The sequence below is a fragment of the Chamaea fasciata genome, unplaced genomic scaffold (assembly GCF_029207755.1).
Source record: "Chamaea fasciata isolate MVZ Bird 193981 ecotype frontalis unplaced genomic scaffold, bChaFas1.0.hap1 SCAF_148, whole genome shotgun sequence".
Taxonomy (NCBI): Eukaryota; Metazoa; Chordata; class Aves; order Passeriformes; family Sylviidae; genus Chamaea; species Chamaea fasciata.
In genome coordinates, this window is record NW_027094233.1 from 42471 (window position 1) to 67721 (window position 25251).

A 25251-nucleotide genomic window follows, 5' to 3' on the forward strand; every position below is an offset into this window, starting at 1 on the left:
ACTGCGGGGGGGGGCGGTGCCGGGAGGGGCGCGGCCGGCAGAAAAGAACCAATCGGCGCCCCGCGCCTGCAGCAGGTGGGCGGGGCCGGCTCGTCCAGGCCAATCAGCGCCTCGCAATGGCCGCGCACCGCCCTCCCGCCGCAGCTCGGCGCTGATGCGCATGGGCAGAACGAGGGGCCCCCGCAGTTGCCATGGCAGCAGCGGAGAAGGAGAAGCTGCGCATGCGCCCGGCCGCAGGAGCGCGGTGCACGACGGGAGTTGGAGTCCCAGGCTCGCCCCGCACGCGGGGAAGGGGCTCTGGGGAGGGTCTCGTGCGGGAGGCGGGGTGTGGGGGGTCCGCACCCCCGCGCTCCAGACATGGCGTGTCCTCTGAAGGCGGGGAGGGGCTGCAGGACGCCTCTTGGAGAGCGGGGGGGAGGCCTGCACCCTCCTAAAGGGCAGGGAAGTCCCGCTGCTGCACCCGCTGTGCGGGGGGGAGCGCAGAAGCGCGGCCTGGGGCGGGCAGAGGCGGCCGCAGAGCGCCCCGCTCCGGGCAGGGGGGCTGCGGGGGCCCCGGGCACGGGAGAGGACCCACAGAGAGCCCCGCGTGCCCCAGAGAGCGCCGCCATGGCCTTCCCAAGCGCGCCCCCTGCCGGCCGGGATGACCTGCAGGGCGGGGCCTGCGATAATCATGAGAGATCATCCCACCACGCCCCCTTCAATGCCACGCCCCCTCCCCGTCAGCGCCCGCCGAGCCGCCAATGGCGGCGGGAGGCTCGGCTGTGACGTCTCGAATCCCCGCCCCCTCATGCGAGGCAGCGGGGGGCGGGGCCCAAGGAATGCGTGACGTTTTTCTGAGCCAATATAGAGGCGAGGGCGGAAGCGGGCGGGCCAATGAAGCGCCGTGTTTGGCTAAAGGGGCGCGGCCTCCGCAGGCGGTGGACGGAGCCTCTGGCGGACGGCCAATAGGGACCGAGGGGGCGGGGCCAGCGGGGCCGCCGGGACGCGGGGGGAAGCGGCGGTCGCGGAGCGGTGAGTGGGCACCACGTGACCTTCGGTATCGCCCGGCTGTCGCGACATGACCCCCGCCATAGAGGGCAACCCTCGGGGGGGGGAGGGGGGCCGCCACCCTCGAGCCCCCCCCCGGACAGCACCGTGTCCCCTCCGTGTCCCCTCCGTGTCCCCGAGCGTCGCCCGGGGCCGGGCGGCGGCGGCGCTGCCCCCGGGCGCCCCCCGGACTTTGCCCCCCCCGGTCAATGATTCACCGGGGGGCGATCGGGGGCGGGGCCCGGGGCAGCCCGGGGGGTGACGGGACCGGCGAGGGGCTCCGGAGGGAGGGGACACCGGGACAGGCGACACCGGGAGAGGGGACACCGGGACAGCGGACGGGGGACAGGAGGGGACGGTACCGGGGCTGGGGGGGCTGGGGTCGTGCAAAGGGGGGGGGCACACACGCGTGTGCAAGGGGCTCCTGGGGGGTGCGGAAGGTGCTCGTGCCCGGGGGGGTCCCGTGCAAGGGGGGATTGTGCAAGGGGGGGTTGGGAAAGGTGAGGGGGGGGTTGTGCAAGAGGGACAGGCCCGGGCAGGACCCTGAGTGTGCAAAGGGGGAAAGAACAGGAGCCTGAGTGTGCAAAGGGGGAAAGAACAGGAGCCTGAGTGTGCACAGGGGGAAAGAACAGGACCCTGGGTGTGCAAAGAGTGGAGAGCACAGCCCTGAGTGTGCAAAGGGGGAAAGAGCAGGAGCCTGAGTGTGCAAAGAGGGGAAGAACAGGAGCCTGAGTGTGCAAAGAGGGGAAGAACAAAAGCCTGAGTGTGCACAGGGGGAAAGAACAGGACCCTGAGTGTGCAAAGGGGGAAAGAACAGGACCCTGAGTGTGCAAAGGGGGAAAGAACAGGACCCTGAGTGTGCAAAGGGGGAAAGAACAGGAGCCTGAGTGTGCACAAGGAGAAAGAACAGGACCCTGAGTGTGCAAAGGAGAGAGAGCACAGCCCTGAGTGTGCAAAGGGGGGACAGAACACAGCCCTGAGTGTGCAAGGGGGGGAGCACAGGATCCTGCGTGTGCGAGGGGGGCTGGGCTGGACCCTGAGTGTGCAAAGGGGAGAGAACACAACCCTGGGTGTGCAAGGGGGGGGATTTGGGGGGCAGCCCCCCGTGCCAGGTGGGATTTTTGGGGGCAGGGGGAAGATCAAAGCGGGGTCAAAGGTCACTGGGGCAGAGGGGAGGGGGGGATGGGCCGAGGGGGCCCAGGGGCTTTTTTGGTGTTTTTTGGACACGGGGGAGGTCAAGGGTCACTGGGGCAGAGGGGAGGGGGGGGAGGAGGCAGGGATTGTCCCCGGGGGGGGCTGGGGGCTGCTCTGACCCCCCCCTCCTCTCCTTCCCCCCAGATGTTCCAGCTGTGCCGCCCCCGCGGGGGCTGCGCCCTCCTGGGGCTGCGGCGGCTCCGGGGCCCCGCCCGCCCCGTCAGCTACCGGCCCCTGCGCAAGGTCCTGGTGGCCAACCGGGGTGAGCCCCCGGGACCCCCCTGGGACCCCCCCTGACAACCCTGACACCCCTCTGAGCCCCCCGGGACCCCCCTGACACCCCCGGGACCCCCCTGGGACCCCCCTGACAACCCTGACACCCCTCTGAGCCCCCCGGGACCCCCCCTGACACCCCCGGGACCCCCCTGGGACCCCCCCTGACAGCCCCCGGGACCCCCCTGACACCCCCCGGGACCCCCCTGGGACCCCCCCTGACAGCCCCCGGGACCCCCCCTGACACCCCCGGGACCCCCCTGAGACCTCCGAGACCCCCCGAGCCCCCCTGAGACCCCCCCCGAGACCCCCAAGACCCCCTTGACACCCCCCTGATACCCCGGGACCCCCCTGACCCCCCCTGAGACCCCCCTGACACCTCCGAGACCCCCCTGATACCCCTGAAACCTCTGAGCCCCCCGGGACCCCCTGGGACCCACCCAAGACACCCGAGACCCCCCTGAGAACCCTGAGACCCCCCCCGAGAACCCCGGGACCCCCCTGGGACCCCCCTGAGACCTCTGAGTCCCCTGGGACCCCCCTGACCCCCCCTGAACTCCCTGAGACCCCTGAACCCCTCTGACCCTTCTGAGCCTCCTGTAAACCCACCTAAGCCCCTCTGACCCCCTGAGACCCCCGAGACCCCCTGAGACCTCCTGGGACCCCCAGTGTCCCCCCCCCCGAGCCCCCCCCGTGTCCCCCCCGTGTCCCTTTAGTCCCCCCCACGTCCCCTGGGGTGTCCCCTGACCCCGTGTGGCCCCAGGTGAGACTGCTGAGCACGTGGTCCCAGAGTGGCCCCAGAGTGGCCCCAGGTGTCCCCAGGTATCCCCAGGTGTCCCAGGGTGGCCCCAGGGTGTCCCCAGAGTGTCCCCAGGGTGTCCCCAGGGTGTCCCCAGGTGTCCCCAGGTATCCCCAGGTGTCCCCAGAGTGTCCCCAGGGTGTCCCCAAAGTGTCCCCAGGGTGTCCCCAGGTGTCCCCAAAGTGTCCCCAGAGTGTCCCCAGGCGTCCCCACGGCCCAGGTGAGGTCACCACCCGGGCAGACGTGGCGCTGGGGATCTGGATGGTGGCCATGTCCCTGTCCCCGTGGCCCCAGGGTGTCCCCAGGTGAGATCACCACCCACGTGTTCGTGGCGTGCACGGAGCTCGGGCTCTGGATGGTGGCCGTGGCCCTGTCCCCAGGGTGTCACCAGGCTGTCCCCAGAGTGTCCCCAGGGTATCCCTGTCTCTCCAGGTGTCCCCAGGTGTCCCCAGGGTGTCCCCGTGTCCCCAGGCTGTCCCCAGGGGGTCCCTGTCTCCCCAGGTGTCCCCAGGTGTCCCCTGAGCCCTCCCTGTCCCCAGGGGAGATCGCCATCCGCGTGTTCCGGGCGTGCACGGAGCTGGGGATCCGCACGGTGGCCGTGTACTCGGAGCAGGACACGGGGCAGATGCACCGGCAGAAGGCGGACGAGGCGTACCTGGTGGGGAGGGGGCTGCCCCCCGTGCAGGCCTACCTGCACATCCCCGACATCATCCGCGTGGCGCAGGTGGGGGCACACCTGGGGACACCTGGGGACACCTGGGGACACCTGGGACACACCTGGGACACACCTGGGATATACCTGGGACAGGGCTGGGACACCTGGGGACACCTGGGGACACCTGGGACACACCTGGGGACACACCTGGGACACACCTGGGATATACCTGGGACAGGGCTGGGACACCTGGGGACACCTGGGGACACCTGGGGACACCTGGGACATGGGGACACACCTGGGGACACACCTGGGGACACACCTGGGATACACCTGGGATACACCTGGGACAGGGCTGGGACACCTGGGGACACCTGGGGACACCTGGGACGCACCTGGGGACGCCTGGGATGGGATTACTGGGGAGGGCCACAGAGGGAGGGGACCTTGGGGGTGTCCCTTGACCCAGTTGGGGGTGGTCTCAGGACCCCCCCGTGTCGCCAGGAACCCCCCAAAGCCCCTGGGGGGCTCCTGCTGACCCTGGGGGGCTCTGCTGACCCTGGGGGGCTCCTGCTGACCCTGGGGGGCTCTGCTGACCCGGGGGGGCTCTGCTGACCCTGGGGGGCTCCTGCTGACCCTGGGGGGCTCTGCTGACCCTGGGGGGCTCCTGGTGACCCTGGGGGGCTCCTGGTGACCCCTGGGGGGCTCCTGCTGACCCTGGGGGGCTCTGCTGACCCTGGGGGGCTCCTGGTGACCCTGGGGGGGCTCTGCTGACCCTGGGGGGCTCCTGGTGACCCCTGGGGGGGCTCCTGGTGACCCTGGGGGGCTCCTGGTGACCCTGGGGGGGCTCTGCTGACCCTGGGGGGCTCTGCTGACCCCCACGCCCCCCAGGAGAACGAGGTGGACGCCATCCACCCCGGGTACGGGTTCCTGTCGGAGCGCGCCGACTTCGCCCAGGCCTGTCTGGACGCCGGCGTTCGCTTCGTGGGGCCGCGGCCCGAGGTGGTCCGGAAAATGGGGGACAAAGTGGAGGCCCGGGCCATCGCCATCGCCGCGGGTGGGGGCCGGGGGGGTTTAAAGGGCGTTGGGGGGAGTTGGGGGGTCGGGAGGGACCTTGAGGGGTTTGAGGGGGGGTCATGGAGGGTTTGGGGGGTTCAAGGGGGATTTTGGGGGGCTGTGGTGGGATGTAGGGGTGGTGATGGGGTGATGTTTTGGGGGGGTTGTGGGGGTTTTTTGGGGGCTTATGGGGTGATTTTTGGGGGGTTATGGGGGGATTTTGGGGGGGGTTATGGGGGGGTTTTATGGGGGACTTTTGGGGGCGTTTATGGGGGGATTTTTGGGGGGTTTATGGGGTGATTTTTTGGGGTTTATGGGGGGATTTTTGGGGGTTTACGGAGGGATTTTGGCCCCTGAGCCCGCCGTGCCCGCAGGGGTGCCGGTGGTGCCGGGGACGCCGTCGCCGGTGTCGGCGCTGGCCGAGGCGCAGGAATTCGCCTCCCGGGTCGGGTTCCCCGTCATCCTCAAAGCCGCCCACGGCGGCGGCGGCCGCGGCATGAGGGTGGTCCGGGCCCCCGAGGTACCCGCCCCGCACCCCCAGACCCCAAACCCCCCCCCGGGAAGCCAAACCCCCAGACCCCAAACCCCCAGACTCCAAACCCCCCGGGAACCCAAATCCCCAGACCCCAAACCCCCAGACCCCAAACCCCCCGGGAACCCAAATCCCCCCCGGGAACCCAAATCCCCAGACCCCAAATCCCCAGACCCCAAACCCCCTGGAATTCCAGTGCCGGGAACCCAACCCCCCCAGGATCCCGAATCCCTGCGGCCCCAGTCCCCGGGAACACAAATCCCTCCAAATCCCCCAGGAATGCCAAATCCCCAGGATCCCGAGCTGCTGGGAAATGGAATTCCCTAGGAATGTCAAATCCCAGAAACGCCCAAACCCCCAGGACTGGAGTTCTCCAGGAACCCCAAATCCCCAGAACCCCCGTCCCCAAAACTGCCCGACCTCTCACGTTCCCAGAGCCCCAAATCCTCGGGAACCCCAAATCTTGGAGGGGCCCAAAACTGGGCTGGGGGGTCTCTGGATTTGGGGGGACCCCGGGGTTTGGGGTAACGTGGTCTGGGGGGGGAGGATCCCAGATTTGGGAAGACCCAGGAATTTTGGGGTCCCCGGGTTTGGGGTCCGTGGATTCGGGGCGGGGGGGTCTCCTGGGGTTTGGGGATCCCGGGGTTTGGGGTCCCCAAGATTCGGGGGGAGCTGGAGGCGGGGATATCCTGGGGTTTGGGGTCGTTGGGTTTCAGCGTCCCTGGAATTTGGGGTCCTTGGAATTTGAGATCTCTGGAATTTGGGATCCCTGGGTTTAGGATCCCTGGGTTTTGGGGTCCCTGGGTTTTGGGGTTCCTGGTATTTGGGATTTCTGGATTTGGGGTCCCTGGTATTTGAGGTTCCTGGGTTTTGGGGTCTCTGGGTTTTGGGGTCCCTGGGTTTTGGGGTCTCTGGGTTTTGGGGTCTCTGGGTTTTGGGGGGTCCCGGGATTTCTTGGGGAGCCACTTCTGGGGTCCCGCAGGAGCTGGAGGAGAACTTCTCCCGCGCCACCTCGGAGGCTCTGGCCGCCTTCGGGAACGGGGATCTGTTTGTGGAGAAATTCATCGAGCGCCCGCGGCACATCGAGGTCCAGATCCTGGGTAGGGCCTGGGGGCGCCTTTGGGGGGGTCCCTGCCCCTCGGGGAGGTCCCGGGGGGCTTCGGGGAGGTCTCTGGGGACCTGCAGGGTCCCTGGACAGCCGGGCCCCTTTCAAGGGTCCCTTTGAGGGAAATCCAGGAGCCTTTGTGGGATTCCTGGGGCCCTTTTCGGGATGTCCTGGTCCCTTTTTGGGGTCCCCAGACCCCCTGATCTGCCCAGGTGAGTCCCCCAGGCACACTGTGCACCTGTATGAGCAGGACTGCTCGGTGCAGGTCCCTTTTAGGGTCCTCAGGTCCTTTTTTGGGGTCCCCAGGTCCCTGTTCGGGGTCCCCATGGCCATTTCGGGGTCCCCAGGTCCATTTTAGGGTCCCCAGGTCCCTGTTCGGGGTCCCCAGGTCCCTGTTTAGGGTCTGTCAGTGCGTTTTCGGGGTCCCCATGTCCGTTTCGGGGTCCCCAGGTCTGGTTTTGGGGTCTGTCAGTGCGTTTTCAGGGTCCCCAGGTCCCTGTTTGGGGTCCCCAGATCCCTTTTCGGGGTCCCCAGGTCCCTTTTCGGGGTCCCCATGTCCGTTTCGGGGTCCCCAGGTCTGGTTTTGGGGTCTGTCAGTGGGTTTTCAGGGTCCCCAGATCCCTTTTCGGGGTCCCCAGGTCCGTTTCGGGGTCCCCAGGTCTGGTTTTGGGGTCTGTCAGTGGGTTTTCAGGGTCCCCAGGTCCCTGTTTGGGGTCCCCAGGTCCCTTTTCGGGGTCCCCATGTCCGTTTCGGGGTCCCCAGGTGACGCGCATGGGAACGTGGTGCACCTGTACGAGCGGGACTGCTCGGTGCAGCGCCGGCACCAGAAGGTCGTGGAGATCGCGCCGGCCGCCCGGCTGCCCCCCGAGCTGCGCGCGCGCCTGGCCGACGACGCCGTGCGCCTGGCCCGGCAGGTGAGCCCGGCCCGACACCTGGGGACACCTGGGGACACCGGGGGACACCGGGGACACCTGAGACACCTGGGGACACCTGGGACACCTGGGGGACACCTGGGGGACACCGAGGGCCAGAGGGGCTGGGACAGCACGGGGGGGACCGGGGCAATGAGAGGGGAGGGAATGAGAGAATGTTGGGGGAAGCAGGTGGACATTGGGGGACACAGGTGGACACTGGGGGGTCCAAGGTGGACACTGGGGGGTCCAGGTGGACATTGGGGGACACAGGTGGACACTGGGGGGTCCAAGGTGGACACTGGGGGGTCCAGGTGGACATTGGGGGACACAGGTGGACACTGGGGCGATCAGGAGAACGGAGGGACGGGGGCCCGGACAACGTGGGAAGGACCCCAGGAGGACATCGGGGGACCCGGGGGGGCACCCCGAGATCTCTGGGTGCCCTTTTCCCGCCTCACCTGCGGGTTTGGGGTCTCAGGTGGGCTACGAGAACGCCGGCACCGTGGAGTTCCTGGTGGACCAGAGCGGGGACTATTACTTCATCGAGGTGAACTCGCGGCTGCAGGTGGAGCACACGGTCACCGAGGAGATCACCGAGTGAGCCGGGACCCCAAAACCCGGGGGGGACCCCAAAAACAACGACGGGACCCCAAAAACAACGGGGGGACCCCAAAACCCGGGGGGGGACCCCAAAAACAACGGGGGGACCCAATGTCCCCTGAGTGTCCCCTGAGTGTCCCCTGAGTGTCCCCTGAGTGCTCCCTGTGTCCCCTGAGTGTCCCCTGAGTGTCCCCATGTCCCCTGAGTGTCCCCTGAGTGTCCCCTGAGTGTCCCCTGTGTCCCCAGTGTCCCCAGAGTGTCCCCTGAGTGTCCCCTGTGTCCCCTGAGTGTCCCCCGAGTGTCCCCATGTCCCCTGAGTGTCCCCTGAGTGTCCCCCGAGTGTCCCCAGTGTCCCCTGAGTGTCCCCCGAGTGTCCCCCGAGTGTCCCCCGAGTGTCCCCATGTCCCCTGAGTGTCCCCCGAGTGTCCCCATTGTCCCCCGAGTGTCCCCCGAGTGTCCCCCGAGTGTCCCCTGAGTGTCCCCTGTGTCCCCAGCGTGGACCTGGTGCACGCCCAGCTGCAGGTGGCCGCGGGGCGCTCCCTGCCCGAGCTGGGGCTGCAGCAGGAGCGGATCCGGGTCAACGGCTGCGCCATCCAGTGCCGCGTCACCACCGAGGACCCGGCGCGCGGCTTCCAGCCCGACACCGGCCGCATCGAGGTGGGCCCGCGGGACCCCGGGGACACCTGGGACCCCCAGGGACACCCCCAGAACCCCTGGGGACCCCCGGGACCCCTGGGACCCCACACAGGGACACGCCAGGACACCTGGGACCCCCAGGGGACCCCCACCCATGGACACCCCGGGGAGCCCCACACATGGACACCCCTGGGACCCCTGGGACCCCACACATGGACACCCCTGACAACCCACAGACATTGACCCCCGGGACCCTGGGACCCCACACGTGGACAACCCGTGGGAACCCCACCCATGGGATCCCCACTGGGACCCCCACCCTTGGGTCCCCCCCGGGACTGCCCTCAGCCTGGCCTGTGGGTTTTGAGGGATCTGTCGGTGCGTTCACGGGGTTGTGGGGTGCTCCCATCGGACTTCGGGGTGTCCGTAGGATTTGGGGGCGTCTGTAGGATTTCGGGGGGTCCCCCCGCAGATGTTCTGCTCCGGGGGGGATGGAGCTTTGGGGTACCCGTGGATTTGGGGCGTTTATGGGATTTCGGGGTGTTTATGGGGGTGTTTGTCGAGGTTTCGGGGTGTTTATAAGGGTGTTTGTCGGGTTTTATGGGATTTCAGGGTGTTTATGGGATGTCAGGGTGTTTTTGGGGGTGTTTATCGGGGTTTCAGGGTGTTTATGGGATGTCAGGGTGTTTTTGGGGGTGTTTATCGGGGTTTCAGGGTGTTTATGGGATGTCAGGATGTTTTTGGGGGTGTTTATCGGTGTTTCAGGGTGTTTATGGGATGTCAGGGTGTTTTTGGGGGTGTTTATCGGGGTTTTAGGGTGTTTATGGGATGTCGGGGTGTTTTTGGGGGTGCCTATCGGGTTTTGGGGTGCTGACGGCCTTTCGGGGCGCCCCCGCAGGTGTTCCGCTCCGGGGAGGGGATGGGGATCCGCCTGGACGGCGCCTCGGCGTTCCAGGGCGCCCTGATCTCGCCCCACTACGACTCGCTGCTGGTGAAGGTGGTGGCGCACGGGCCGGACCAGCCGGCGGCCGCCGCCAAGATGAGCCGGGCCCTGGCCGAGTTCCGCATCCGGGGGGTCAAGGTGGGCCGGGGGGGTCGGCGCAGGGCCTTGGGGGGGCTGAGGGGGTCTCGGAGTGGGGCACGAGGGGTCCTGGGGAGGGAAATGGGATTTGGGGGCGGTTTGGGGGGGGTCCTGGTGACCCCCCACGTGTCACGTGCGGATTTCGGGACGCCCTGGTGTCGCCCCAGGCCCGGCACGAGGCTTTGGGGACGCCCTGGTGTCACACACCCCCCGCTCTGGGGGGTCCCGGTGTCCCCCCTGACCCCCCGTTGTCCCCGCAGACCAACATCCCCTTCCTGCAGAACGTGCTGGCCCACCCGCAGTTCCTGGCGGGCGCGGCCGACACCCAGTTCATCGACGAGAACCCCGAACTGTTCCACCTGCGGCCCGGCCAGAACCGCGCCCAGAAACTGCTGCACTACCTGGGTCGGGACGGGGGGGCACCTGGGGGCACCTGGGGCGGCTGGGGGCACCTGGGGGCGGCTGGGGGGCACCTGGGGGCGGCTGGGGGCACCTGGGGGCACCTGGGGGACACCTGGGGGCACCTGGGGGACACCTGGGGGCGGCTGGGGGCACCTGGGGACACCTGGGGGCACCTGGGGGCGGCTGGGGGCACCTGGGGGCACCTGGGGGTGGCTGGGGGGTGGCAGGGGGCAGCTGGGGGGCAGCTGGGGGCACCTGGGGGGTGGCAGGGGGGACGGCGGGGGGCTGGCAGGGATTTGGGGACAGTGGGGAGCACTGGGGGACGTGGGGACATCGGGGACACTGGGGACGTGGAGGGGACGTGGGGGCGTTGGGGGACACGGGGACACGGAGAGGTGGGGACGCAGAGGACGCTGGGGACAGACACGGAGGGACACGGGCCAAGGGGGGACACGGTGACATCGGTGACAAGGGGGGGACGTGCAGGGATGGGAGCACAGGGGACACTGGGGACATTGGAGGCGCTCTCCGGGGATCCTTGGGCGGTTCTCGAGGGGGCTGGGAGGGGCTTTCGGGGGCTCTGGGTGTCTCCAAGGGGCCCCTGGGGGGTGTCACCCCCCGTCACACCTGTCACACCTGTCCCCTCCGCCGCAGGTCACGTGATGGTGAACGGGCCCAGCACCCCCCTGCCGGTGAAGGCCAAGGCGGCGCTGGTGGAGCCCACCCCGCCCCCGGTGCCCATGGGTGAGTGTGGGGCTGGCGGCGCCCCGGGCTGTCCCCAGAGTGTCCCCGGGCTGTCCCCAGAGTGTCCCCGGGCTGTCCCCGGAGTGTCCCCAGGGTGTCCCCGGGGTGTCCCCAGGGTGTCCCCGGGGTGTCCCCAGAGTGTCCCCGGGCTGTCCCCGGAGTGTCCCCGGGCTGTCCCCGGGGTGTCCCCAGGGTGTCCCCGGGCTGTCTCCAGAGTGTCCCCAGTGCCACCCTCTGTCACCTCTTTCCTGACCCTGTGCCCCCCTCACTGCCCCCCTGACCCCTGACTGACCCCGTGCCCCTGTGTCCCCCCCCAGGTGACCGCCATACCCCCGGGTGACCCCACACCCCTCTCATGCCCACCTGACTGACCCCATACCCCCGTGCCCCCCCAACTGACCCCATTTCCTCCCCAGGTGACCCCACACCCCCCTGACTGACCCCATGCCCCCCTCACTGACCCCATGTCCCCCCAGGTGACCCCACACCCCCGACTGACCCCGTGTCCCCCGTGCCCCCCCGACTGACCCCGTGTCCCCCGTGCCCCCCCGACTGACCCCGTGTCCCCCCCAGGCGAGCCCCCCGAGGGGCTGCGGGCCGTGCTGCAGCGGGAGGGCCCGGGGGGCTTTGCCCGGGCGCTGCGGCGGCACCGGGGGCTGCTCCTCACCGACACCACCTTCCGCGACGCCCACCAGTCCCTGCTGGCCACGCGCGTCCGCACCCGCGACCTGGCCCGCGTCGCGCCCTTCGTGGCCCACGCGCTCAGCCCCCTCTGCAGCATGGAGACCTGGGGAGGTGGGCGGGGCCAACGGGGAGGGGCCGGAAGGGGCGGGACGGCAAGGGGAGGGGCCTCATGGGGTGGGGTTAATGGGGCGGGGCAGTGAGGGGGCTAATGGGGCAGGGCAAAGAAGGGAGGGGCCTCATGGGCGTGGCTAACAGGGGAGGGGCCTAAAGGGTGGGGCTAAGAGGGGAGGGCCCTCATGGGGTGGGGTAAAGAGGGGAGGGGTCGATGGGGCGGGGCAGTGAGGGGTCTAATGGAGCAGGGCAAAGAGGGGAGGGGCCTAAAGGGGCGGGGCTTTTTGGGTGGGGCTTTTTGGGTGGGGCTTTTTGGGTGGGGCTTGCACAGGAACATGGGGGTGAAGGCAGGGCTGGAATGAAGGGGCGTGGCTGTCGCTGGGTGGGCGTGGCTCTCAACTGACGGGCGCGGCTTGCCCACGAGGGGCGTGTCTGAGGGCGGGGCGTGTCCCCAGGCGCCACCTTCGACGTGGCCATGCGGTTCCTGCACGAGTGTCCGTGGGAGCGGCTGCGCGAGCTGCGGCGCCTCGTCCCCAACATCCCCTTCCAGATGCTTCTGCGCGGGGCCAACGCCGTGGGCTACACCAACTACCCCGACAACGTCGTGCACCGGTGACGCAGCGCAGGGACGCGGCGGGGACGCGGCGGGGACACGGGGACACGGGGGGGGACACGCCAGGGGACACGGGGACATGGGGGACATTGGGGGACATGGAGGGACGGGGAGACAGAGACCGTTGGGGACACGCAGGGATGAGAGAGAGGGGACAAGGGGGGACACGGTGACATCGGTGACAAGGAGGGGACGTGTAGGGCTGAGGGCACCGGGGACATTGGACGTGTGACAGCATCGGGGACACGGACGGATGGGGGGACACTGGGGACACGGGAAGGGGACACAACCAGCCCAGGGGACACTGGGGACACGATGCACTGAAAGGACCTGGCCGACCCAGACCCCGACAGGCCCCGAGGTGACGCCCCGAGGTGACGCCCCGAGGTGACGGCCGCCCGCCCCGTGTCCCCAGGTTCTGCGAGGTGGCCGTGGCCAACGGCATGGACATCTTCCGCGTCTTCGACGCCCTCAACTACGTCCCCAACCTGCTGCTGGGCGTGGAGGCCGCGGGCAGCGCCGGCGCCGTGGTGGAGGCCGCGCTGTCCTACACCGGCGACGTGGCCGACCCCACCCGCACCAAGTACAGCCTGGACTATTACCTGGGGCTGGCCAAGGAGCTGGTGACAGCGGGGACACACGTGCTCTGCATCAAGGTATGGGGCTTGGGGGGGTTTGGGGGGTCCTGGAGGGGGTTTGGGGGGTCCTGGGGGGGATTTGGGGGGTCCTGGAGGGATTGGGAAGGGGATTTCGGGGATGGGAGAGAGGATTTGGGGGTCCTGTGGGGCCCAAATTTGGGGCTCCCCTGTTCTCCAAGACTGGGCTGGACAAGGGGTGGGACACGGGAGGGTCCCCACGCCCCCCGTGACCCCCGGTGACCCCCCGTGTCCCCTCCCCAGGACATGGCGGGGCTGCTGACCCCCGCGGCCGCGCGGCTGCTGGTGGGCGCCCTGCGGGAGCAGCACCCCGAGGTGCCCCTGCACGTCCACACGCACGACACGGCCGGCGCCGGCGTGGCCTCCATGCTGGCGGCCGCCCAGGCCGGCGCCGACGTGGTGGACGTGGCCGTGGACGCCATGTCCGGCATGACCTCGCAGCCCAGCATGGGCGCCGTGGTGGCCTGCGCCAAGGGGACGCCCCTGGACACAGGTGGGGACGTGGGGGGGACGGCGAGGGGTGGGGGGCACGGAGGGTTTGAGGTGTCCCCAAGGGTTGGAGGGGTGGCAAGGTTTGGAGGGGACACCAGAGCCACGACTCCATTCCCGATCCACAAGGCGCCGTTGCGCCGCAGCTCCGCCGTGTCCCCACGCTGTCCCCACGCGGTCCCCACTGTCCCCACTGTCCCCACACTGTCCCCACTGTCCCCACGCTGTCCCCACGCGGTCCCCACACTGTCCACACTGTCCCCACACTGTCCCCACACTGTCCCTACACTGTCCACACTGTCCCCACTGTCCCCACGCGGTCCCCACACTGTCCACACTGTCCCCACACTGTCCCCTGTCCCTACGCCATCCCCATGCCATCCCCCGTCCCCACACCGTCCCCACACCGTCCCCACACTGTCCCCCCACTGTCCCCACTGTCCCCACACCGTCCCCACACCATCCCCACACTGTCCCCACTGTCCCCACACCGTCCCCACACCATCCCCACACCGTCCCCACTGTCCCCACACCATCCCCACTGTCCCCACTGTCCCCACACCGTCCCCACACTGTCCCCACACCGTCCCCACACCGTCCCCACACTGTCCCCACCGTCCCCACACCGTCCCCACGCGGTCGCGCCGTCCCTGTCGCCAGGCCTGGCCCTGGAGCGCGTGTTCGAGTACAGCGAGTACTGGGAGGCGGCGCGCGGCCTCTACGCCGCCTTCGACTGCACGGCCACCATGAAATCCGGCAACGCCGACGTCTACGAGAACGAGATCCCGGGCGGGCAGTACACCAACCTGCACTTCCAGGCCCACGCCATGGGGCTGGGCCACAAGTTCAAGGAGGTCAAGAAGGCCTACACCGAGGCCAACAAGCTGCTCGGGGACCTCATCAAGGTGGGGTGGGCCGGGGGGTGGGGGGGGTGGGGTCTGTGGGGTGGGGTCTGTGGGGTGGGTGGGGTCTGTGGGGTAGGTGGTCTCCATGGAATGGTGTCTGTGGGGTGGGTGGTCTCCAGGAGAAGGTCTCCATGGGGCAGATGGTGTCCATGGGGTGGGGGTGGTCTCTGTGGGGTGGGTGGTCTCCACCAAGAGGCGATCCATGTGGTGACCCCTGAGGTGACCCAAGAGTTGACCCCTGAGGTGACCCCGTGGTGACCCCGAGGTGTCCCCGAGGTGACCCCTGAGGTGACCCCAAGGTGACCCCGAGGTGTCCCCGAGGTGACCCCGAGGTGACGACCCCGGTGGCCCCGCAGGTGACGCCGACCTCCAAGGTGGTGGGGGACCTGGCGCAGTTCATGGTGCAGAACAAGCTGAGCCGCGAGGAGGCCGAGGCGCGCGCCGACGAGCTCTCCTTCCCCCTGAGCGTGGTGGAGTTCCTGCAGGGACACATCGGGGTCCCCCCGGGCGGCTTCCCCGAGCCCTTCCGCTCCCGGGTGGGTCCTGCTGGGCGCTGCGAGGGGCTGGGGGGGACTGGGGGGGACTGGGATGGGACTGGGAGGGGACTGGGGGGGGCTGGGGGGGACTGGGATGGGACTGGGAGGGACTGGGGGGGACTGGGAGGGGACTGGGGGGGGACTGGGGGGGGACTGGGGGGGGCTGGGGGGGACTGGGAGGGGACTGGGGGGGGCTAGGGAGGACTGGGATGGGACTGGGAGGGACTGGGGGGGACTGGGAGGGACTGGGGGGGGACTGGGAGGGACTGGGAGGGGCTGGGATGGGACTGGGGGGGACTGGGGGGGACTGGGAGGGACTGGGGGGGACTGGGATGGGACTGGGGGGGACTGGGATGGGACTGGGGGGGACTGGGAGGGGCTGGGATGGGACTGGGATGGGCTGGGAGGGGACCCGAAGGGACTGGGAGCATTTCCTGGTGGCTGTTGCCATGGCAATGGGATGCTGTGGCTCCCTCCATCGCTGGTTGCCATGGCAGCCGCTCCCAGCAACGGCTCCTGATGCCGTCGCCATGGCACCCGAGCCTAACGCCGTCTCCTAATGACGGTTGCCATGGCAACAGAGCTGGCAATGGTTACCGCGGAGCCCTGGCAACGGCTTCTAGCGATGGTTGCCATGGAAACCAACCGCAGCGAGGGCTCTTGCTGCCGGTTACCATGGCACCCATCCCTAGCAGCGGCTTGTAGTGATTGTTGCTGTGTCCCCCACCCTGTTGCCATGTCCCGCCCCATCTCCACGCCGTCCCCCCCGTTCCCACGCCATCCCCCCGTTCCCACGCCGTCCCCCCCGTTCCCACGCCATCCCCCCGTTCCCACGGTGTCCCCCCGTTCCCACGCCGTCCCCCCGTTCCCACGCCGTCCCCCCGTTCCCACGCCGTCCCCCCGTTCCCACGCCAACCCCCGTCCCGGTGCCCGCAGGTGCTGAAGGAGCTGCCGCGGGTCGAGGGGCGCCCGGGGGCGTCGCTGCCCCCGCTGGATTTCGAGGCGCTGGGCCGGGAGCTGGAGGGGCGGCACGGGGCGCCCCCCAGCCCCGAGGAGCTGCTCTCGGCCGCGCTCTACCCCAAGGTCTACGACGAGTTCCGCACCTTCAGCAGCACCTTCGGGCCCGTGGCCTGCCTGGGCACCCGCCTCTTCCTCGAGGGGCCCCAGATCGCTGAGGAGTTCGAGGTGGGGGCGCCCCCGAGGGGCTGGGGGGCACTGGGGGGCGCTGGGAGGGACTGGGGGGCACTGGGAGGGGCTGGAATGGACTGGGAGGGGAATGGGGGGCACTGGGAGGGGAATGGGGGACACTGGGAGGGGCTGGAATGGACTGGGAGGGGAATGGGGGACACTGGGAGGGGAATGGGGGGCACTGGGAGGGGAATGGGGGGCACTGGGAGGGGAATGGGGGGCACTGGGAGGGGCTGGAATGGACTGGGAGGGGAATGGGGGGCACTGGGAGGGGAATGGGGGGCACTGGGAGGGGCTGGGGGGCACTGGAAGGGGCTGGGAGTGGGACCTGTGCCCACCGGGAACTCCTTGCACAGCCCCGGAGCCCCTTACACACTCCTTACACGCCAGTTACACACCGGTTCCACGCTGTTTGCACAGCCCTTACACACCTTTTACACTCGGTTTACACCCCGTTTGCTCGCAGGTGGAGCTGGAGAGGGGCAAGACCCTGCACATCAAGGCTCTGGCGCTCGGGGACCTGAACGCGGCCGGGCAGCGCGAGGTTTTCTTCGAGCTCAACGGGCAGCTGAGATCCATCCTGGTCAGGGACACCCAGGCCCTCAAGGTGGGCGTCTGGGGAGGGTTTGGGGTGATTGGGGAGGGTTTGGGGTGATCTGGGAGGGGTTTGGGGTGATTGGGGAGGAGTTTGGGGTGATTGGGGAGAGTTTGGGGTGATTGGGGAGGGTTTGGGGTGATTGGGGAGGGTTTGGGGTGATCTGGGAGGGGTTTGGGGTGATTGGGGAAGGTTTGGGGTGATTGGGGAAGGTTTGGGGTGATTGGGGAGGGGTTTGGGGTGATTGGGGAGGGTTTGGGGTGATTGGGGAGGGGTTTGGGGGACACGGGGATGACCTTGGGGACACAGGGATGACTTTGGGGGACACGGGGATGACTTTGGGGACACAGGGGTGACTTTGGGGACACGGGGATGACTTTGGGGGACACGGGTGACCTTGGGGACACGGGGATGACCTTGGGGACACGGGGATGACTTTGGGGGACACGGGGGTGACTTTGGGGACACAGGGATGACTTTGGGGGACACGGGAGTGACTTTGGGGGACACGGGGATGATCTTGGGGACACGGGGATGACTCTGGGGGACTCGGGGGTGCCACCCCAATATCCAAACCGCCGCCCTGACCCCCGTTTCCCCGCAGGAGATGCACGTGCACCCCAAGGCCGACAAGGGGGCCAAGGGCCAGGTGGGGGCCCCGATGCCGGGGGAGGTGGTGGAGGTCCGTGTCCAGGAGGGGGCGCTGGTGGCCAAGGGGGACCCTCTGTGCGTCCTCAGCGCCATGAAGATGGAGACGGTGGTGACGGCGCCCGTGGGGGGCAAAGTCACCCAGCTCCACGTGCGCCCCGGCCTCAGCCTGGAGGGCGACGACCTCATCGCCGTCATCGAGTAGTTTGGGGTTTTTTTGGGGGGGGAGGGGTTTCCCCCCCCTCAACCACCCCCCCCCCCAAAAAAAACCCCAACCCCCCCCCCCAAATAACCCCGAAAACTCCCCCCGGAAAAACGGCCCCGCAAAAATGGGACGTGGCCCCTTTAAGAGCCCCCCCCGTGGGGTGGCGCCCCCTGGTGGGGGCTGGGCGGTACAACAAGGCCTTAATTGGGGGGGGCGTGTCTTAATTAAGGGGGCATCACGTCTTAATTAAGGGGGGCCCCGTGAAGGGGGGAGGTCCCGCTGTGGGGGACACCTCATTATCTTTTGGGGGAGCCCCTAATTGGGGGGGGGGGGTCCCTTTATTTTTCGGGTGGTACGATCCATCTGGGGGGGGGGGACACACCCGATTATTGGGGTGCCCCTGCCCCCCAATTTTTTTGGGCATTTCACCCCAGATTTGGGGGCTGAAACTTCTTGGGGGGGTGGGGCAGAGTTTGGGGGGGGGCGTCGCCCCTTTTTGGGGGAGGGGCTTAATTTCCCTCCCTCCACCCAGTTTTGTCCCCCTCCCCCCCCCCGTTTTGAGCCGCCCTCCCCCTCCCCTCACTTTTTGGGGTCCCCCCCATTTTTGGGGGTCCCCTCGCACCTTGGGGGGCCCCGCCCTTCCCCCCATCCCTGCCAAGCTGCCTTAGGGGGATCTGGAGGAATTTGGGGGGGGGGGGGTCTCTGGTGGGTGTGGCCGCCCCTCCCCCATCCCCCCTCCCCCCCCCGCTTTTGCCAAACGCCCCCGGGGGTGGGGGAGGGGAGGGGGGCGGAGCTTGTGACCAAAGGGGGCGGGAATTGAACTGGACTTTGTGGGGTGGGGAGGGGCCGCCCCTCCCCCACTCACCCCCTCCCCCATCCCCCCACTCCCGGGGGGTCCCGGGCAATAAAAACTGGACTAACACAGCTCTGCGTGGGGGAGGGGCTGCGGGGACCCCCGGGTGACCCCCAGGTGACCTCATGGTGACCCGGGGCTCCTTTTATGGAGGGGGCGCGTCCTCCATCACGAGGGGCGTGGTCAGTTATCACAGAGGGGCTTTAATTCATGGGCCCAGAGTGGGCGTGGCTTTATCCCAAACCCCCACCTGACCCCAAAAACGGGCGTGTCCCAACCAAATAGGCGTGGCCTCCATCCTCCCGTGGGTGTGGCCTCAGAGCTTTTTCCCCCAACCCACAACTGGGCGTGTCCCTCCCCTAAATGGGCATGTCCCTTGCTCAAATGGGCATGTCCTTCCCCAAATGGGCGTGTCCCTCCCTTAAATGGGTGTGCCCCTCAGGTGGGTGTGTCCCTGCCCTAACTGGGCACGTCCTGCCCAGAATGGGCGTGTCCCAGCTGGGCGTGTCCCTCCCCTAACCAGGTGTGTCCCTCCCCTCCATGGGCGCGTCCCTATTACAAATAGCTGCGCTCTCAAATGGGCGTGTCCCTCCCGAAGTGGGCGTGGCCCCCGTGTTGTGTCTGCCCGCTACTCCGGGGGCGGGGCCGGGCGGGGCGGGGCGGGGCGTGGCGCGGGCGTGGCCGCGGCCTTGCGGGCCAGCTTGGCCAGGAGGGGGCTGTGGGGGTGGCGCTGGCGCAGGTGGGCCAGGTGGGCGTCCTGGCTGTCGGCCGTGCCCCCGCACTCCTCGCACACGTAGAGCTTGGCCCGGCGCTCCTTGTAGCCGTAGCGCTGCGCCACGCCGTGGATCTTCCGCAGGTGAGACTCCAGCGAGCAGCGCTGCGTGAAGGCCTTGTCACACAGCGAGCACTTGTAGGGCCGCACACCTGGGGACAGGTGACATGGGGACAGGTGACATGGGGGGACAGGGCTGTGTCACACAGCGAGCACTTGTAGGGCCGCACACCTGGGGACAGGTGACATGGGGACAGGTGACATGGGGGGACAGGGTTGTGTCACACAGCGAGCACTTGTAGGGCCGCACACCTGGGGACAGGTGACATGGGGGGACAGGGCTGTGTCACACAGCGAGCACTTGTAGGGCCGCACACCTGGGGACAGGTGACATGGGGGGACAGGGCTGTGTCACACAGCGAGCACTTGCAGGGCCGCACACCTGGGGACAGGTGACATGGGGGGACAGGTGACATGGGGGGACAGGGCTGTGTCAAACAGCGAGCACTTGCAGGGCCGCACACCTGGGGACAGGTGACATGGGGGGACAGGGCTGTGTCACACAGCGAGCACTTGCAGGGCCGCACACCTGGGGACAGGTGACATGGGGGGACAGGTGACATGGGGGGACAGGGCTGTGTCACACAGTGAGCACTTGCAGGGCCGCACACCTGGGGACAGGTGACATGGGGGGACAGGTGACATGGGGGGACAGGGCTGTGTCACACAGTGAGCACTTGCAGGGCCGCACACCTGGGGACAGGTGACATGCGGACAGGTGACATGGGGACAGGTGACGTGTCCCGCCCGCTCCCGCCCGCTCTCACCGGTGTGGGTGCGGACGTGGCGCTTGAGGTCGAAGGTGTCGTTGAAGCCCTTCCCGCAGTAGGGGCAGCGGTGCCGCTTCACCTCGCTGTGGCACTTGAGGTGCCGGTTCAGCATCCGCTGGAAGCCGAAACTCTTCTGGCACACGGGGCACGAGAAGAGCTCGGAGCCCCCCGGGACCCCCGCGGCCACCGGGACCCCCACGGGGACCCCCCCGGCCAGCGGCAGCCCCGGCGGCAGGGGGGCGCCCAGAGGGCCGGAGGGCACCTGCCGAGGGAGGGGAGGAAGGGGTTAAATGGGGGAGGACCCCCTGATTTTGGGGACCTTTGGGACCCCCAGCCCACCTTGGTGACCCCCCACCAGCTTTTGGGGCCCCCTCCCCAAATTGGGGACCCCCAGTTTTGGAGACACCCCCCCCTCCCCAAGACCCCCCCAGTCCCAGGGACCTGCTGCTCATGGGGACCCCCAATTTTGGGGACCCCCCCACCTTGGGGACCCCCAGTTTTCCCCCCTCTCACTCACATCTTCCCCCCATCCCTTTCCCCCCCACCCCCCCAAATTCGGGGTCCCCCCCTCCTCACCTTGCCCTTGGGGTGCAGGAAGGGGCCGGGGGGGGCGCGGGGGGGCAGCGTCATGTCCAGGGGGGACACGGGGGACGCGGGGGCCTCGCCCACGGCCGGCTCGGGGTCCCTGCGCAGGGGGCAGCCCCCCAGGCAGACTGGGGAGGGACGGGGGGGGCGCAGGATCAGGGGGGGGGGTCCTGCACCCCCCAAATCCCACCCCCCCCCCAAATTGGGATTTCCCCTCCCCCAAATCATCCCGCTCAACGGGGACACCCCAAATGTGACCCCCCCCCTCCCCCCCCCGCCCCCATGGCAGGAGGAGGATTTGGGGGGGGCCCCTCCCCCGCTCCCCTCCCCCGCCCTTTGGGGTTCCCCCGACCGGTCCGACGGCTCCGGCCGCGACACCCCAAATTATTACAGCCCAAATTACAGCCCAAATTACAGCCCAAATTAGGGGTTTCCGGCGGGTGTCGCCCGCGTGGGCCCCGGGGGGGAGACGCCACCCCCCCCCCCCGCCCTCCCCACCCCCCCCGGGGGGACACAGGCGACACCCAAAAATCCCCTCCCCCACCTAGGGACAGGGCCGGGCAGCCCCGACCCCCCCCCGAAATCAGCGCCCAGGCGCCCCAAAAATCCTCCCTGACCCCCCCCAGCCCGCCCCCGGGGTCTGCGTGGGGTTTTGGGGCTGAAGCCCACCTCTGTCATTAAGGGGACAGCCCTGGAGGGGGAGGAGGTCACCCCAAACCCTGGGACCCCCCGACACCGGCGTCCCTGAAACTCCTGCATCCCCGAAGTTCCCGCGTGCCCCCAAAATCCTTCGCTCCTCCCACACACCTGGGTCCCTCCAAAACACCCGGAACCCCCCGAATCCCTGGGTCCCCCAAACACCTGAATCCCCCCGAATTCCTGGGTCCCCCCAAATCCCTGAATCCCCCCGAATTCCTGGGTCCCCCCAAATCCCTGAATCCCCCCGAATTCCTGGATCTCCCCAAACACCTGAATCCCCCCGAATCCCTGGGTCCCCCAAACACCTGAATCCCCCCGAATTCCTGGGTCCCCCCAAATCCCTGAATCCCCCCGAATTCCTGGGTCCCCCAAATTCCTGAATCCCCCCGAATTCCCGGGTCCCCCCAAATCCCTGAATCCCCCCGAATTCCTGGATCTCCCCAAACACCTGAATCCCCCCGAATTCCCGGGTCCCTCTGGACACCTGGCCCCCCCAGATCCCCTCCAATCCCATCTCCCAGTGGATCCCCGGCCCCCCCAAATCCCGAATCCCCCCAGACCCGCCGTCCCCGTACTGGGCACGTAGATCTCGGCCCGCTGCTCGTCCGGGAGTTCGCTCCAGTTGCGTTTGGCCGTGGCCACCACCGGCTTCTTCACCAGGAACGCGCGCGGCATGGCCGGACCCCGATGGATCCCGATGGATCCTGATGGATCCGCTGATCCCGGCCCGATGGATCCCCCGTGGGATCCCTGCTCCGACCCCGAGGGTTTCGGTGCCGATTCCTGGCAGATCCCGATGGATCCCGGCGCTGGTTCCGCTCCGGAATCCCGGATCCTCACCTGGGTTCGGTGCTGGATCCCTGGTGGAGTTTGATCCCAGATCCGGAGGGTTTGGTGCACAGCCGATCCCAAATCCTCGCTCAGTTTTGATCCCAGATCCCGAGTGTTCGGTCGCTATCCACGCCCAATCCCAGATCCTGCCTCAATTTTGCTGCCGGATCCCGAGAATTTGGTCAATTGCAGCCGCCGATCGCAGCTCCCCGGTCGGCTTTGGCGCTGGATCCCAGATCCTCGGTGAATCCCGGTGCCGGATTCCCAGTCCAGGCTCAGATCCCGAGGATTGGAGCGATCCCGGTGCCGGATCCGGCCCCTCAATCCATCCAGGGCTCGATCCCGGCTGTCAGCACCCGCGGTGTCGCCGGCCCCAAGCTCCGCGTCCCCACAGCTCGTGTTGTCCCGGCGCTGTTATCCCGGTTGTGCCGGCTCTGTTATCCCGGTTCTGTTATCCCGGTCCCGGCTCTGTTATCCCGGTTGTCCCGGCTCTGTTATCCCGGTTGTGCCGGTCCCGTCCTCGCTGTTATCCTGATTCTGCTGTCCCGGTCCCGGCGGTGCTGTCCCCGTCCCGAGTCTGTTATCCTGATCCCGGTTCTGTTATCCCGGTTGTCCTGGCTCTGTTATCCCGGTTGTCCCGGTTCTGTTATCCCGGTTGTCCCGGCTCTGTTATCCCGGTCCGGGCTGTGTTTTCCCAGTTGTCCCGGTCCCGTCCTGGCTGTTATCCTGGTTCTGCTGCCCCGGTCCCGCCGGTGCCGTTTGCGCTGTCCCGGCGCTGTCCCGGGTCCGCCCGTGCCGTGCCGTGCCGTGCCTGCCGTGCCGTGCCGTGCCGGTGCCGCCCCGCCGCGCGTCCCCCGGCCCGCCCCGCGGTGTCCCGGACCGGTTCCGCCGGTCGGGCCGGGGCCGCGCCGCAGCCGGAGCCGGTCGGGCGGGCGCCGCTTGGGAAATAACGGGGAGCCCCCGCCCCGGCCTGGGGACACCGCGGGACGCGGGGACGGCCACGGGGGGCGGGGGACACCGCGGGGCACCGGGGACAGCGGGGACAGCGGGAGGTGGGGCACCGGGGGCACCGGGGACATCCCGGGACACCGGGGGGCATTTGGGGACACCGGGGGGACATTTGGGGACATTGGGGGATGCGGGGGCAGCGGGGATGGGGACATGAGGACCTTGGGGACATCAGGGACACGGGGACAGCGGGAGATGGGGCACCGGGGACATCCCGGGACACCGGGGGGGCATTTGGGGACACCGGGGGGACATTTGGGGACACCGGGGGGCATTTGGGGACATGGGGACACAGCGATGGGGGACATGGAGAGTTTGGGGTGAGCTGGACAGGTGGACACAGGGATGGCGGTGTCAGGAGGTCACCTGGAGACACCGGGGGGCGTCACCTGCACACCTGTGTCCCCTGGGGGGGGGGTCGGGGTGTCCCCAGGGGGGTCACCTGGACACTCCAGGTCCGGGTACGTGCGGCCGGGGCGGGGCTGGGGGCGTGGCCGGTCCGGGGGGGACACGGGGGGGACACGGGGGGGACACAGGTCCTGGCGGGGCCCCGGGGGCTCTGGGATCTATGGGGGGACCCCCAAGGCGCCTGTGGGTACCCCCGCACTCCATGACGTCACTCTTCGGGGGGAATGTGACGTCACCCATCCCAGGTGTGACAACCCGTGGCCACGGCCGGCGAGCCGTGACGTCACACCCCCACCGCCGGTCCCCGCGGCCATAGCGGGGCAGCGTGACGTCACGGGAGGGGGCGGGCTGTGACGTCAGGCGCTCCCGGCAGCCCCCGCGGCCATGGCGGGGGGGGGGCCCTGGGCCCGGCTCGCGGCCGCGCTCGCGCCCCCCGCGCCCCCCGCGCTGCGCCGGCCACGCCCCTCCGCACGTCATCAGGTGCGCGACGGCGGCGAGGGGCGGGGCTGGGCCCGGGGGGGGGCGAGGGGATTTGGGGTCACCTGGGGGCGTTCGGGGTCACCGGGGGGGATTTGGGGTCACCTGGGGGCGTTCGGGGTCACCGGGGGGGTTCGGGGTCGCCTGGGGGCGTTCGGGGTCACCGGGGGGGTTCGGGGTCACCTGGGGGCGTTCGGGGTCACCGGGGGGGGTTCGGGGTCACCTGGGGGGGATTTGGGGTCGCCTGGGGGCGTTCGGGGTCACCGGGGGGGGTCGGGGTCACCTGGGGAGGATTTGGGGTCGCCTGGGGGCGTTCGGGGTCACCGGGGGGGGTTCGGGGTCACCTGGGGGCGTTCGGGGTCACCTGGGGGGGTTCGGGGTCACGGCGATGCTCGGGACCCCTGGGGGCCGATTTGGGGTCCCTTGCCGGTGATTTGGGGTCGGGGGGGGGAGATTTGGGGGTCTCTGTCCCCTGTGTGCCCCCAGCGGAGTCCTGGGGGTCCCTTGAGGGGTCTTTGGGGTCCCGTGGGATGACTTTGTCCTCCCTGGGCGGGGCCACTCGGTTCCCCCCAAGCCCCCGCCGTGCCCCCCGGTGCGGGGGGGGGTCTTTGGGGGTCGTCCCGCCCCCCGCCCCGACTTTCCCCCATTTCAGACGGAGCTGCTGCTGCTGCTGCTGGAGTCGCCGCGGGCGCTGTGCGGGGAGGGCGCCGCGGGCTCGGGGGGTCCCGGGGGGGATCCCGGGGGGGATCCCGGGGGGGGGTCCCGGGGGGGCTCTGCTGGCGCTGCTGGCCCAGCCCCCCCCGCCGCCCCCCGCGCCCCCCCCGGCGCTGCTGCTGCTCGCCACCCTGACCGTGCTGGTGGCCACCGGGGACCGCGCGGGCACCGCGGCGCTGGCGGCGCTGCTGCTGCGCCCGGGGGGGGCCGCGGGGGGGGCCCCGGCGGCGGCCGCCGAGTGTCTGCGGGAGCTGCGGCGCCTCGGGACCCCCGGGGACCCCCCCCGAGCCCTCGGGACCCCCGGGGACCCCCCCGGATCCATCGGGACCCCCGGGGACCCCCCCGGATCCATCGGGACCCCCGGGGACCCCCCCGGGACCATCGGGACCCCCGGGGACCCCCCCGCGGCTCTGCGGACCCTCCGGGG

At 69.2% G+C, this 25251-nt stretch overlaps 2 protein-coding genes across 3 annotated transcripts; one reads left to right on the forward strand and one right to left on the reverse strand.

The window, feature by feature from the left end:
* Positions 1-940: 940 nt before the first annotated feature.
* Positions 941-18571, forward strand: PC (pyruvate carboxylase). Of its 2 annotated transcripts, none has more exons than XM_066208173.1 (21): positions 941-1011; positions 2365-2482; positions 3832-4016; positions 4839-5004; positions 5378-5523; positions 6518-6635; positions 7403-7554; positions 8033-8151; positions 8649-8811; positions 9689-9871; positions 10132-10276; positions 10928-11017; positions 11591-11812; positions 12268-12424; positions 12841-13081; positions 13325-13574; positions 14231-14475; positions 14832-15011; positions 15948-16196; positions 16666-16806; positions 17399-18571. In XM_066208173.1, exons 2-21 carry the CDS (start codon positions 2365-2367, stop codon positions 17645-17647), a joined length of 3519 nt encoding a protein of 1172 aa, XP_066064270.1. In that variant the 5' UTR covers positions 941-1011; the 3' UTR covers positions 17648-18571. The 2 variants fall into 2 exon arrangements, with proteins under 2 accessions (XP_066064270.1, XP_066064269.1); XM_066208172.1 differs by lacking the exon at positions 941-1011 and adding an exon at positions 1157-1384.
* Positions 18572-18618: 47 nt separating this feature from the next.
* On the reverse strand, positions 18619-23922 carry OVOL1 (ovo like transcriptional repressor 1). The gene is made up of 4 exons (XM_066208175.1): positions 21962-23922; positions 20679-20815; positions 20100-20364; positions 18619-19424 (listed from the first exon to the last, which is right to left on the reverse strand). Exons 1-4 carry the CDS (start codon positions 22059-22061, stop codon positions 19129-19131), a joined length of 798 nt encoding a protein of 265 aa, XP_066064272.1. The 5' UTR covers positions 22062-23922; the 3' UTR covers positions 18619-19128.
* Positions 23923-25251: the final 1329 nt, after the last annotated feature.

Bases quoted from the DNA above. Each gene is read 5' to 3' on its own strand.
- PC (XM_066208173.1), top strand. From the start codon at position 2,365: ATGTTCCAGCTGTGCCGCCCCCGCGGGGGCTGCGCCCTCCTGGGGCTG. The intron at 8,152-8,648 runs GTGAGCCGGGAC...CTGTGTCCCCAG, and splicing joins GTCACCGAGGAGATCACCGA to CGTGGACCTGGTGCACGCCC. The intron at 15,012-15,947 runs GTGGGTCCTGCT...CGGTGCCCGCAG, and splicing joins CCGAGCCCTTCCGCTCCCGG to GTGCTGAAGGAGCTGCCGCG.
- OVOL1 (XM_066208175.1), bottom strand. From the start codon at position 22,061: ATGCCGCGCGCGTTCCTGGTGAAGAAGCCGGTGGTGGCCACGGCCAAA. The intron at 20,365-20,678 runs GTGAGGAGGGGG...CTCCCTCGGCAG, and splicing joins TCCTGCACCCCAAGGGCAAG to GTGCCCTCCGGCCCTCTGGG. The intron at 19,425-20,099 runs GTGAGAGCGGGC...ACCTGTCCCCAG, and splicing joins CCACGTCCGCACCCACACCG to GTGTGCGGCCCTACAAGTGC.